The sequence below is a fragment of the Anabrus simplex genome, chromosome 1 (genome assembly GCF_040414725.1).
Source record: "Anabrus simplex isolate iqAnaSimp1 chromosome 1, ASM4041472v1, whole genome shotgun sequence".
Classification (NCBI taxonomy): Eukaryota; Metazoa; Arthropoda; class Insecta; order Orthoptera; family Tettigoniidae; genus Anabrus; species Anabrus simplex.
This window is the reverse complement of record NC_090265.1, coordinates 1,635,964,767-1,635,979,839: the sequence shown is the minus strand read 5'-3', so window position 1 is coordinate 1,635,979,839 and position 15,073 is coordinate 1,635,964,767. Positions and strand designations below refer to the sequence as shown.

The 15,073-nt window shown below is 40.7% G+C and overlaps 1 protein-coding gene across 1 annotated transcript in view; it reads left to right on the top strand.

Moving 5' to 3' along the window:
• Positions 1-6,707: 6,707 nt before the first annotated feature.
• LOC136881344 (myrosinase 1) overlaps positions 6,708-15,073 on the top strand; it is a 105,333-nt gene continuing 96,967 nt past the window's right edge. The window contains exons 1-2 of the mRNA XM_067154146.2: positions 6,708-6,941; positions 14,627-14,760. Coding sequence (XP_067010247.2) covers positions 6,842-6,941; positions 14,627-14,760 — 234 coding nt within the window. The 5' untranslated portion in view covers positions 6,708-6,841. The remainder of the gene's footprint in view (positions 6,942-14,626; positions 14,761-15,073) is intronic.

Genomic DNA, 15,073 nt, shown 5'->3' with positions numbered 1-15,073 from the left:
GCACTGACTCCATAGATTTAAATGCGTTATAAAGGTAGGGTTGGGTCTTCAGTTTGAGAATTTTGTGCGTAGCAACGGCTTCTGAGATTTACCGTCGTTCATGGAGTTTCAGCCATTGCAGCTGTACTGTATATAATAGGGTGTTATGTGTTCATCACGCCTGCCATTTGTCACGTAACGAACACATGCGTTTTGTACACTCTGTAGTTGTACGTTCAAAGTTTCAGATAAGTCATTGTATACGACTGATCCATAGTCAATTATGGGGAATATAAGACTTTGAACAAGTAGTTTTCGCATAAAAGGTGGTGTACATGACACGTTACGTTTCAAAATGTGCATGGATGACACAACTTTTCTGATCACATTTGACGTATGATCAGACCAGGATAGGGTTCTGTCGAAAATGAGTCCTATATTGTTAACAGTGTCACTATAATGGATATCTGTATCTAGAATTTTTATTGCAGGGAGGGATTTGAGATCAACAGTTATCGAGAGTTTTGAGTAACCCATGCAAATAAGCTGGGTCTTAGCCACATTTATTTGGAGGTTATGATTTGCGCTTCATTCGGTCAATCGAAAGATAACATGGTTAAAATGCATTATACAAGAAGGTGCGTTAGTGGGTCTGAAGTGGAAGTAAGCTTGTAAGTCATCAGCATACACGTGAAAGGTATTACTTATAAAGACTTCAGAAATGTCATTAATATAAATAGAAAAACATAAAGGACCGAGGACTGATCCTTGTGTTACGTCACAGTTTACTGATTCCCAGATAGAGGATCGTCCGTCAACAAACGTGACTCTTTGTGATCTACTTGATAAATATAATTCAAACCACGACAGAGCTCTTTACAAGAAACAGCTCATGGTTAACAGAGTCAAATGCCTTAGAGAAATCAAAGAGACATAAGATAGTAAGCCGCCTCTTATCGATGGTCGCGCGTATATCATACATAACTCTCAGCAGAGCCGTAGAATTACTATGCCCCTTCTTGAAGACAGATTGGTAGGGATTTAAAATGTGATATTTGGACAGATATTCACATATCTGCTCGTGAACAATTCTTTCTAGTGCCTTACTAAGTGCACAGAGGATGGTGATAGGCCTAAAATCACTACAGACTGTTGGGATTTTCGTTTTGGGCACAGGACATACATTGGCATGCTCCCACTCTGAGGGATAAACTCCATTCTGTAGAGAGAAGTTAAATAAATGAACAAGGGCGGGAAGAAATATGTCATTGCAATTAGAAATCATGGATATTGAGATATTATTTGGACCTTTAGCTTTAGTTCGAATTGATTTGACTGCTTTTTCTACCTATGAAGGGTGTACGTACATGAAATAGAATTTATCTCCGTTACTTGGAGTGAGTGATCTATAATGTTCGGCAGTTTCTGATACTTTTTTTTTGCTATTTGCTTTACGTCGCACTGACACAGATAGGTCTTATGGCGACGATGGGATAGGAAAGGCCTTTCTGATACTTTCGGAGAGTTGAATTTAGAGACTGATGCCATATAATATTCACTTAATTCAGATGGAGTAACAGGCATCTGGCTACCTAGAGAGTGACTGACTCCAATACCAAGTGATTTTGCAGCACGCTAAAAAGCCGATGTGTTCTTACAGTTAAGGAAGATGTTGTACGTATACTTCACTTTAGTGTTTCTAATGACTTGTTTTGTCTCAATACGCAAGACCCTGAATTGCTCGTAATCATCTGGAAGTTTTGTTTTAATAAATTTTTTCCTAGCTCTGTCCCGTTTACTTATCAATTCCTTGTTACGCTTATTGAACCATGGTGTTGACTGGTGTTTTACGAGAATTCTTTTTGGGGGTGCATGCTTTTCATAAAGAGAAAATACAAAGCTGTTGAAGAGAGAGACGTTTTGATCTGTGTCATTAGACTGGAAAAACACATTCCAGAGTAGTAATTCAGCGTCAGCACGAAACTTGTTTACATCAAATTTACTGAAGTCTCGAACAGGAATTGATTTGGGAATTTGTTTTGGCGTGGATAAAGTGAATACAGCATATAGCAAGTTTTGACCAGAAAAACCCGCAGCTGCTTCCTGCCCGTATTCTACTGCCAACTCATTGCAGTTGGATGAGATAATATCAAGAGTGCTATCGGAAGTGGCAGTATGAAAGGGTGGATTGAATGGAAGGCAGTCGAGGTTACAAGCGTTGAGCACATCGCGTATGTTTTTGCTTTCAAATATCCCAGTTCCGAAACGAACATTAACATCGCCCACAACGAATACATATTTATAACTCATAACATGAGAATACATATCGTTCAAGAATGTGTCCATGAACCCTACTTTTGGTGGACGATATATACAAGCGAAAAGAATTTTAGGGGCTGAAAGGGCTATATCAAGGATTATGTACTCAGGTTTCTTGCCGTACTCTCCAGGAGATTTGAAGTCGGGGTTGGAAAAGAACAATAGTTTACTCAGGAATGTCGGATAGAATAGATGAAAGTGAGGAGTGTTGTAGAAGTAAGAGGAAGAAATGCCAGGGTTCAGCTAATGGTCCCGTGGTAGCCAACCCAAGCTCCCAAGTTAAGAGACACTGGGGCCTCTTTTAGTTGCCTCTCAGGATACGCAGGGGATACCGTTAATGTTATTCTACCGCCCCTACCATCGGGGGGTCTGAAGAAGAGAGGAAACCGAATCAAGGTGCAGCAAAGCTAATGCACTGAGTTCGCAGTTACGATCAACGGTATTCTGTAAGAAAGATGGGGATCATTGTAAGTACCTAGGAATTAATATAAGGAAAGATGTTCATTGGGGTGATCACATAAATATGATTGTAAATATACCGGGAGGTACACCTCAACTCCGCACATTTAAAAGAAGCGCCTTAAAGAACTCTATCAAACAAACGTGAAACAGCTACGGCATGAAGTTGGGACATTGACCAGAAGAGGTAACCATAGAATTATTGAGTAATGTATTATCTTGAAGTTGCCTAAACTGACTGGATTTATTTGTTTTGATTTGGTTTACGTCAAGAAGTTTGAAGTTTTCTCCACAGATGTCATCACAAAAATTGAGGTATGCACTCTGGTGCAAGGTAGAAAAATTAGTGATTTAAAGAAGTTTTGGATTTATAGGTTTTCACAACTAAAATTTCATTTATTTCTATACTTCAAGGTTTGCAACACTTCCTTCTAATTGCGCCAGCTTTTGAATTTACCAATCACAAATTTTCTGTAATTATTTTTCAGCCAATAACAGGCTTCTTGTACCTTTATGTTTGGCCAATAAAATGAGAGGGTGTGTCCATATTTAGTCCAGAACCCTCTCGAATCATCCCCTCGGGTATATAAGCTGCGGCTTTTCCAGCTACCTTGCCTTATTGATCGTCGTCTTACTGACTGTGTGTGTTAAGACAGGAGGCAGGGCGCCTCATTCTTCGGCAGACAGAACAGCAGCCCAGGTAATGGCCACCAGTTTTATATCTCTGTAGCTACCTCCGCAGACTTACACGAGGGGAAGGTTCTAATTTCCAACTATGTAACCACCTGTTTTCTAAAACGTAAACTTTCTTTCGGCTAATGTAAAATTTCATAATTTGTAAATCGGGGACAGAGAGTGCGTTACCCTCTCGAGTTCCCCTTCAATTTATCTTGAGGTGACTACGATTTTTGTAACCGTTTTTCTCCTGTAAATTACCAAGTAACTTGTTCTTCTAGTCACCTCAGTAGTGTTGGATTAGCTTCTGCATCATCGGGCCACAAGCCCAAGTAGGGTTTTAAAACCAACTTTTCAAGGAGCGCAAGTGTACGCCTCCATACATTTTGTGTTCGGGCCAGTAATTGAATCTGTTTTTCTTTTCCACGAAGACCCAGTAGTTTGCGTAATAGATACCCCTGTGTACAAATTGTAAGTTGGGCCTAGAGAGACCAGAAATTTGTAAGATTTTTGAATGTTGTCTTGAGTGGCCTGTAAGAAATTGGGAGCGCAGTCTCCTTGTTTAAAGTTGAAGAGCATGTAAGCTCTTTTCTGTGAGTGCTAATTTTACTGTAATATTGAGGGGTGCTTCTGGAAGGCTGTAAATGTGTATCGGTTGGAGCAAGGTGCTCTGTCTTGGGAGATTTCTCTTCTTACCTATGTAAACGCTACATTGGTGGCATTGAAAATTTGTAAATTAGAGGCTTGAAGCCCAAATGTCTTAAATTCCCTATTATAGGGTTCCCTATTCTGGTATCTAAATTGTCATTGCATCAGATACATTGGTTTTCCTTCACTAAGTGAAGACTTTGTTAAGTTTTGAGATTTGAAAGGAAATATAACCTTTATTTTAAAGCTTTATATGAATTTTGATATCGTAGATAGACCCATTCAGGCCCGCACCTTGTTTCACCTCTCTGTAATCCACACAAAAACACAGTAAATAAAGAGTACATGTCTCTGCGCGTGGTTATGAGGGTATTTAGGGGTTGTAGTAAGGATGTAAAGGAGAGGGCATATACGTCTCTGGCCCCAAATAGAGTATGGTTCCAGTGTATGGGCCCTCGCCTGGATTACATGATTCAAGAATTGAAAAAATCCAAATAAAAGCAGTTCGATTTGTTCAGGGTGATTTCCCACAGAAGACTAGCGTTTCATAAATGTTGCAAACTTTGAGCTGGGAAGACTTGGGAGAAAGGAGACGAGCTACTCGACTAAGTGGTATGTTCGTAGCCGTCAGTGGAGAGATGGCCTGGAATGACATCAGTAGACGAAAAAGTTTGAGCGGTGTCTTTAAAAGTAGGAAAGATCACAATATGAAGATAAAGCTGGAATTCATGAGGACAAATTGAGGCAAATATTCATTTATAGGAAGGGGAGTTAGGGATTGGAATAACTTACCAAGGGAGATGTTCACTAAACTTCCAATTTCTTTGCAATCATTTAAGAAAAGGCTAGGAAAACAACAGATAGGGAATTTGCCATCTGGGTGACTGTCCTAAATGCAGATCAGTATTGATTGATTGATTGATTGATTGATTGATTGATTGATTGATTGATTGATTGATTGATTGATTGATTGATTGATTGATTGATTGATTGATTGATTGATTGATTGATTGATTGATTGATTGATTGATTGATTGATTGATTGATTGATTGATTGATTGATTGATTGATTGATTGATTGATTGATTGATTGATTGATTGATTGATTGATTGATTGATTGATTGATTGATTGATTGATTGATTGATTGATTGATTGATTGATTGATTGATTGATTGATTGATTGATTGATTGATTGATTGATTGATTGATTGATTGATTGATTGATTGATTGATTGATTGATTGATTGATTGATTGATTGATTGATTGATTGATTGATTGATTGATTGATTGATTGATTGATTGATTGATTGATTGATTGATTGATTGATTGATTGATTGATTGATTGATTGATTGATTGATTGATTGATTGATTGATTGATTGATTGATTGATTGATTGATTGATTGATTGATTGATTGATTGATTGATTGATTGATTGATTGATTGATTGATTGATTGATTGATTGAGCTATCTTTACACCGGTGTGTTTTTAGTCGTACTTTGCTGTAATGGAGTGAAAGTTGGGTGAACTCAGGATATCTTATTCATAAGTTAGAAACAACAGGCAAAGAAGTAGTGAGAATGTTTTCTGGTACAAACAGGTGAGAACAATAGCAGGAGGGTCCTCTGAATGAGGAGATAAGAGCTAACAATAAGTAATGAATGAACTCGAGGGATGAAGCTCTTCGCATACACCGGCTTCAGTGGCAGGTTCATGTGAGGCGAATGAAGGAGGATAAGTTACCTAAGAGAATAATGGACTCTGTTATAGAGGGTAAGAGGGTAAGAGAGAGAGAGAGAAAGAGAGAGGGGGGGGGGCAAGGCACGATTATTAGACACAGTTTTAATGATTTAAATAGAAGAGGTATGGAAATGAACGAGACAGCAGAGTTAGTTGCAAATAGAAGATTGTGGGGACGTTTAGTTAAAATTAGGTACTACAAGGACCGCCCTGGGCTCTGTTTCAACTACAAACCATGAACTCAAGGTCACTCGGACGGCTGTAAAATCCAACTGTTTATACTAATAATAATAATAATAATAATAATAATAATAATAATAATAATGTTATTGGCTTTACGCCCCACTAACTATTTTTTACGGTTTTTGGAGAGGTCGAGAAGCAGGAATTTAGTCCCGCAGGAGTTCTTTTATGCGCCAGTAAATCTACCGACACGAGGCTTTGTATTTGAGCACCTTCAAATATCACCTGACTGAGCCAGGATCGAACTGCCAAGTTGGGGTCAGAAGGCCAGCGCCTCAACTGTCTGAGCCGCTCAGCCCGGGTCCAGCTGTTTATGATCACGCCCACATTGATACTAACAACACCCAGATGAACGTGGATGATTGACCTGACTGAGCAAACAAGATGGTCACATAGGAAGTTACTTTGTGTACCTGTGACTTCCCAATGACCTTCCTTAAACAATTGCTATTTTCACTGGTTGCAAGACTGCATTCGTAGGTACAACAGTTGTAGAATGCTGGAAATAGCGAGATAAAGACCCCTTTCTACATTGGAGCAGAGACGTGGAGGGGGCAGACTGAGCGACCTTCAGAGTGACGCAGTGATTCCGTTATGCGCTTGCGCAACTTTTGTGAGCATAACTATGAGGTTCTGATTCCTACCGACTGTCACCACGCCTCTGTTGAACATTGAACTCGACACTGGTGGGCATAAGCGGAAAACATTATCGTCACATTTTCTAGCCGTGCTTCAGCTGTAGCATAGCATAAGACCCTGCATCAGACTAAAAAATGTCGTCCAGCGCTACAACAACCGGCAGATTCCCTCAGGACTTTCTATTTGGCAGTGCTACAGCAGCCTACCAGGTGGAGGGAGCATGGAACGAGGACGGTGAGTATCTTGTAGTTAGTTGACACTTGCATTTAATGGGGTCTTGTGACAAATATCTTCTTCGCGGAAATAGTAAATGGCCTCCTGAGGGAAAAAAAAAGTCGTAAATTGCCTCCTGTTGACCTGAGAAAGCGAACGAACCTCTCGTTTATAAATACGTCCCTGTAACCACATTTTCGTAACATAGGCTTACGTGCATTATTGACACAAATTACTGGAATGGTTAAAAATGTGCTTAACATATTCGTAAGCTTTCGTTAGAAAAAACGTCTTCAACTCACAATGTGTTTCAAACGTTAAATAAGACAGTTAAAGAAATAAGAATTTAACATAAGTGTCCCTAAGAAACTAAATTCAAGTAATCTATTCTTCACAAAGTGCGGGCAGTATTTGATTTTATAAAAATACTTCTTTGAGCAAAACAGATGTATAATTCGTTCACCCTTTTCGGTCAGGATAAATCCCATGACTATTTCTACCGAACTCATAGCACACTCTGAATGATGTTCGTGTATATTTTCGTATGAATACTGAAACTTCGTCCGTCAAGACGTAATTTCGTAGGAATTGCTACTGTTTAAATTCCGTATTCTGATTGGGTACGGCGGGCCTGCTAGAGGATGACACCCTCTCTCAGGCTTGGAGATAGGTTGCGGTGATTTGAGGTGTGGAGATCGTGAGAGGGGAGCGACCTTGTCCTATAAAAGGAATTATCGCGGCATTCACCTCAATGAGGAGAATGGCTAAACCACGAGAGAAAATACATTTTCAGGCCAGCCGACGGTGGGGCCATCCCACCGCCTCCCGAGTATAGAGGTGTAAAGCCACGATAAAGCCATGGCCACTGTCAGCCGAAACTCTGTTCGGAGGAACAACAGGTAGTACCACATGAGTTTAACAAGCCCAATACAGTCAGCTTAGGAAGAAGCGGCGAAGTCTGAAACTCCTTCTTGGGACAAGCCTTTGAAAAGTCACATCGTGTCGACTTATTTGGAAATGTTGTGGTGACCTGTTGCATGAGGTACGCCAACAAGTTTCAAAATATGATGGCAGAATAGATGCAGTTTTCGCTAAGGAGGCAAGTTGTGCTGAAGTGTATCATTGGCATTCTCATCTGATGAACAAGATCGTATCAGAAGTTCAATTCCACAGCCCACAAATTATTGTGAAAGGCAGAAGAATGAAAGACTGCGCAATAAGATAGCGAAGTTTATAGATATATGGATGTACTCGGTCGCGCATTTGAGAATTCGAAGTCCCAGGCAAATGAGATGCAATGTTCGTTTAATATAAACTGGAGGGGATCTATGGACTTATAAAGAGTTAAACAGCCTCTATCACTGTCTTTCTCGCTGATATCTCTGCAGCAGTCTTACGTCATTTGTTTACTAAACGGAAAAGTGGGCGTGCTGTGCATCAGGCAACACAGTGTCGAGTTCTAGCTGAAATGCTTGGCATTTAAATTTCCACTGGGTGTGAACGTGGCGCTCTTGTTTTACCTTTAACTTATTCATTAATTAATTAATTCATTCATTCATTCATTCATTCAAAAATGTCAAGGTTTCAACTGTATTGAGTACTACTTGCTTGCAATATCAGCAGACGAATTAACGAACATAAACTTTTATAATAAAATATAACAAATTAGTTTATAAGTTCAGGAACGATTAAATAAAATGTCCAGTATCGCAAACCATGGCTATGTTCATAGCCAAGTTGAAGGTCAAAATGGAGGCAAACCAATTCGCATTAACTTATTTTAAAGAGATTATTTACCCTAAACTACCCGTCAAAAGCGCGGATTAAATTCCAAACCTCTCAGCAGTGTTCATATCGAATGAGGGCATATGACCCTGTTGATGATGATAAAGACTGAGACGTTAAGCCTTCACCAGACCCCTTGGTGTTAGTCAAAAGGAGAAGGCTATGTGCCGACACAGGGTTTCACCCTCACTCTACCTCATCTAACGCCCAGACGCTCAAGTCGCCCAGGGATGTCAGATGGATCTGTTCCAGGTGAGCCGAACATGTCCTCGCACACTCCTAATACAAAAAGCCATACACTAAACAAATAATCAGACTAAATAAATAAATAAATAAATAAATAAATAAATAAATAAATAAATAACCTAATCTACACAATACCTTTACTTGGTAGTATGTCAACCTCGTGTTTCTTGTTAATAGTGACAGAGCACTGGGGGACGGATTTGAAAAATTCGGTGGAAAATTGTGTATTGAATGTGAGGAAAGTTCTTTGAATCTGGTGAAGCGAGAAATGCCACACAGATAGAGCGGTGAATCAAGATGTTTCGAGCGGAAATGTAGGCCTACATTTAAAATCTTGTTGAGGAAACACAGGTTGTATGTTGCCTAATGTACAACAGTGCCTCATTATGTATCGTCCTTAATACCTCCTGCGTAGACTCATTTCTGAATTTGGAGGCTGCTGTTCCTTAAAGTGGAGGCAAAGGAGGAGATAGCTTGTTCTAAGTGGTTAATATTGGAGGGGTAGGCTGCTGTCCAAATCGGAGAGTGGTAGTTTGAGAAAGGCTGAATAATCGTGAAGAAGAAGAAGAATAAGAAGAAGAAGCAAGGAGAAAATGGATTAGAGAATTCTGTGAAAGTGTGGGGAATGCCTAGTAATATAATGGCCATGGCTGTACATGTGTGTTCGTGACTTTCGGACTGTAGTTTGGTATTGGATAATTGGGTTGCCAGATTTACGGATGGCAGATAAGGCACACTTTAATTTCTTTACCTTACAGCGTCAGAAAGATGCACCGCGGCCATTTTATGAAGGGAAGAAATGTCCAGGAGATAGGTAGGCCTATTTACTATTAAATATTATTAATATACAAGTGTAAAATTATTACAAACTAAGAATTAGTTAATTAGCGGTGCATTCTGTGCCCGAGAGTGGACAAAAGTTGAATTTACTCTGAACAGCAAGTAAAGGTGGTCTGGGGGCATAAGCGGTCTACAGGCCTCCTAGTATCCCCTGTGCAACAGCATAGGTCTGTCTAGACCCTAGGCCATTGGTCTGGTTTGGTTAGACCATTGGTCCGCTTAAGTTAGGTCCGGCTAGTGACAAGACCACTGCTCTGCAATTACAAACAGAAACCTTATCTTATTTTGCCCGAATGTGACAGTCCTGAGGCCAGATATGTCGCAAGTTCTATCGGAGACGATAGCAAATTTTCCCTCAACACAGCCGGCCAATAGTAACACAGAAAATGACCGCATATGTCAAGTTGACACAGTCTCGTGACAATTTTACTTCCGATGATGTTGTTGTTGTTGTTGTTGTTGTTTGTGTCATTAGTCCATAGATTTATTTGATGCAGCCCTCCATGCTACCCTATCCGGTGCTAACATTTTCATTTTTACGTACGGGAGCTACTACATCGTGCATCTACTCTACTCTAAACTGAGTGTCATATTGATACCTTGGTCTACCCCTACCCTTGTTACCAAACGAACAACTCTTGTGTGTCTTAAGATGTGTCATATCCGTCTATCTCTTCTGGTCAAATTTCGGTAAATAATTCTCCTCTCACCGATTCAAACTCTGTATCTCTTCATTCGTGATTCGATCCAACCATCTCACCATCTGTCCTGCTCCATGGCTAAAAGGTTAGCGTGCTGGCCTTTGGTCGCAGGGGTCCCGGGTTCGATTCCCGGCCGGGTCGGAGATTTTAACCTTAAATGGTTAATTCCCTTGGCACGGCGACTGGGTGTTTGTGCTGTCCCCAACATCCCTGCAACTCGCACACCACACATAACACTATCCTCCAGCACAATAACACGTAGTTACCTCCACATGGCAGATGCCGCCAACCCTCATCGGAGGGCCTGCCTTACATGGGCTGCACTCGGCTAGAAATAGCCACACGAAATTATAATTTCTCTATCAGTGTTAGGAAAGAGTGAATTTCTTTTTCTTAAGAAAGGCCTCCCTTGCTTGTGCTAGTGTGTAGTTTATGTTCACCATACTTCTCCCATCATTAGTTATTTTACTACCCAAGTAGGGATATTCATTTACTTCTATAAGACTTCATTTCGTAATTTAATATTCCTGCATCACCTGACTTCGTTCGACTGCACTCCATCACTTTTGTTTTGGATTTATTTATTTTAATCTTGTACTCCTCTAAGACTGTGTCCATACCATTCAACAATTTTTTACAGATGTTCTGCGACTCAGGTACTATATGTTCCGGGGTATGTGTGGAACGCAGAGATGGTGAAAGAAGGTGCGGGCTTGATTGGGTCTAACTACAATATCAAGAATTGAATTAAAATTTTAACAAAGGTTATATTTCTTTCAATATCAACAAACAAATTTCCACAAGGTGAAATAACAATCAGGTACTATGCGAATATTAAAACCAGATTTGGAAAACTACAAGATTCAGAACCTTAACACTTTTGGGCTTCAAGCCCCTAGTTTTACAATTTCAGAGATACCGGATCCAGTTTACAAAACTTCGATTTAGTCAAGGGCATAAATTCCCTAATTCAAGAGCACTTGCTCCCTAAATACGATATCTAGCCTTCCAGAGGCACACTTTACTATTACAAAACGTTGAAAAGAGCTAACAGGCTCTCAGTTTCTTACAGCCCGCTCAAGGCAACATTACATCAAAATATTACAATCTTTGGCCTCACAAGGCACAAATTACAAATAGAAATAGTATTACACAGAGGTGTCTAATACCCAACCTACAGGGCCTTTGAGGAAAAGAACAGGTTAAATAAATGGCCCGAACACAAACTGAATGGAGGCGACCCCTGAGCTCCAGATAATGAAATATAAAATCCTACAGGGCTCTTGGCTGATGAAACAGGGGCTAGCCCCAAACTTCTGAGGTGGCTCGTAGGGAAATAACTTTATTTCATTACAGGAAAGAAAGGTTGCGAAAACGGAGTCACCTCAAACCAAGATGAAGGGAAGCTCGAGAGGGTAACTCACTCTCTATCCCCGATTTACAGTTAAAGATTTCATCTTTTACATTAGCCGAAAGAAAATTAAATTTTAGAAAGGAATAGTTACATAGTTAAGAATTCGGACCTTCCCCTCGAATAAAGCTGCGGAGGTAGCTACAGAAAATAGAATTTATGTGGCCATTACCTTGTAGATGTACTGCCGGCCGAAGAAAGAGGCGCCCCGCCTCCTGCCTTAACACACACACTTAGAAAAAAGGTGATCAATTGTCAAGGAAACTCGAAAAGCCGCAACTTACTGAATATACCCTCAGGGAAGGTTCCAGAGAATTCAAGACTAAACCAGCCACACCCTCTCAAAATTTATTGGCAAATTCAAAGCGAACAAGAAATGCGGGATTCGTTGAAGATTAATTACAAAATTTCCTGATTGGCTAGATTCAAAACTGGCGGAAAGAAAACCCAAAGCAAACCCAAAAATAAATGAACATAGACTCAGTTACTATAATCTATCAGCTTCATTGTCCGTATTGATGAATTAAGAATGCAAGTATACTTGCATAGACTCAGTTATGTGAAACCTAGGAATACGAAACTTCTTTAAGTTCTTCCACCTTGCATCAGAGTGTATGATCAGAGTTTTTTTGGTGGTGACATCTGTGGAAAAATGTTCAAACTCCTTGATGTATAGCAAACAAAACAAGGAAAAATTCAATCAGTTTAGAAAACTTAACGATAACACAATTACTTAATATTCCAGTAGTGATATCTTCTGATTAAAGTTCCAAATTCATGTAGAATCAGTTTCACCTTTTGAACGTTAGAGGAGTTTATTAAGGCGCTTGTTTTAAATGAGCGGAGTTGAGGTGTACCTCCCGGTACACTATACAGTATATAAGTAAAAATACTTCTAGGGGCAGGCTGCTTGGTCCGTGGCAAGCATACATTTTTTTATTTGATTTTTACAATTTGCTTTACATCGCACCGACAAAGATAGGAGTTATGGAGAGTATGGTATAAGAAAGGGCTGGGAGTGAGAAGAAAGCGGCCGTGGCCTTAATTAAGGCACAGCCTCGACATTTGCTCGGTGTGAAAATTAGAAACCACGGAAAGCCACCTTCATGGCTGCCGACAGTGGAATTCGAACCCACTATCACCCGAATGCAGGCTCACAGTTGTGCCACCCTAACCGCACGGCTAACTCACTCGCTACCTGGCAAGCATAAAGAAAATATTTCTCTTCTCTAAAACTTCAACCTATGACTTTCCATCATTTTTATATACTTTTACTGTTTTCGAAATATGGGTAGCAGCAATTGAATCGCTACCCAAGGGTTCGATTTCCAACCAGGAAGTCCAAACCTGTAATGAACGAAATTTCCACTTCTGTAGATGCATGTGAAGACGGCCTCGTGGTGTAGGGGTAGCGTACCTGCCTCTTACACGGAGGACCCGGGTTCGATTCCAAGCCAGGTCAGGGATTTTTACCTGAACCTGAAGGCTGGTTCGAGGTTTCACCCTCTCCCTTCCTACTATCACATTAATTTCATCTCGTGAACTCCTGTGATGAGGTTGACGTCAGGAAGGGCATCCGGTCATTTAAACACGCCACGACAGATTCATCTCAGCTCACACCCGACCCCGTAGGGAAACGGGACAAGGTTTGAACAAACAAACAATGTTATTATTATTATTATTATTATTATTATTATTATTATTATTATTATTATTAGTATTTTTGCTAGGGGCTTTACGTTGCACCGACACAGATAGGTCTTATGGCGACGATGGGATAGAAAAGGCCTAGGAGTTGGAAGGAAGCGGCCGTGGCCTTAATTAAGGTACAGCCCCAGCATTTGCCTGGTGTGAAAATGGGAAACCGCGGAAAACCATCTTCAGGGCTGCCGATAGTGGGATTCGAACCTACTATCTCCCGGATGCAAGCTCACAGCCGCGCGCCTCTACGCGCACGGCCAACTCGCCCGGTATTATTATTATTATTATTATTATTATTATTATTATTATTATTATTATTATTATTATTATGGACACTTTCGTTTATACCAACATGGCTTCATTTCGATGTAGAAAGCCGCGATAGTTTGTTTATGCGTAAGTGTTTCTTTCCCTCTGTGTGTTTGCGTATGTTTAGTCGTCAGCTTGAAGGCTGATTGGATCCTCAACAGCTCCGCCATCAGCTGTCACAGATGGCCTAGGCATAACTGAAGAGGCGTACTAGGGAAATGAGTGATGTAGTTTCCCGTTGCTTTCCTCACTGGGTCAGACGTTGGTATTACATATCAATCTGCCAAGCCCACTGAAATGCATGCACCATCCGACCCTATGAGCAACATTTTCACATTGTTCATAACAGGGACTGGCTTCATAAGGAATGGCGTTACTAGAACCTAGCTTCGCTCATACCTCAGTCACTTTCGTGTTGCCAAGGATGAGACTGAGGCAGGTCAATGAAAGTAACAAAATTACTCTAGCACAGCACATACCAGAAGGCATCGTGCACTGTAAACACTAGGTCTCGCCAGCAAAGGTAATTTTTCCCTCTGTGTATGAGATGTTTATTATTATTATTATTATTATTATTAGTAGTAGTAGTAGTAGTAGTAGTAGTAGTAGTAGTAAGCTGACTTGATAACCGTTGATGTTCTACTCCCAAGATAAGCACGAGGCCAATCGATAAAAAAATAACTACCCTAAAATTACTGCATTTCCATTTCTAGGTAAAGGAGAAAGTATCTGGGATCGCATGCTACATGAGCATCCAGACTACGTCAGAGACCGGCAAAATGGTGACGTGTCTGCAAACTCCTACCACCTCTACAAAGATGACGTCAAGGCACTCAAGGAGTTGGGGGTAAGTAATTCGAAACTATAGATCAGGGCCTCTCAGGGTGCATGCGCGTGGTGCATGCACTGTGCACCGTGCAAGAGACGACTTGGCTTGGTTGACCAGAGTGCATACCCCCCACTCCTCGATTTGGAGCAATAGCGCTTACTCTCTCTTTCCTCACGCCTGTCTCGCTCGCTCCGCCTGTCTCCCTCTGCCCCACTTGCGCCGTAGCGCTCCAAATCCAAGCTGACTTGAGCCGAGCATAGGCGAGTTGAGCCGAGCTTAGCCGAGTAGCCCAGAGACGAAGCGTTGATCCGAGCCATGCCGAGCGGCAGCG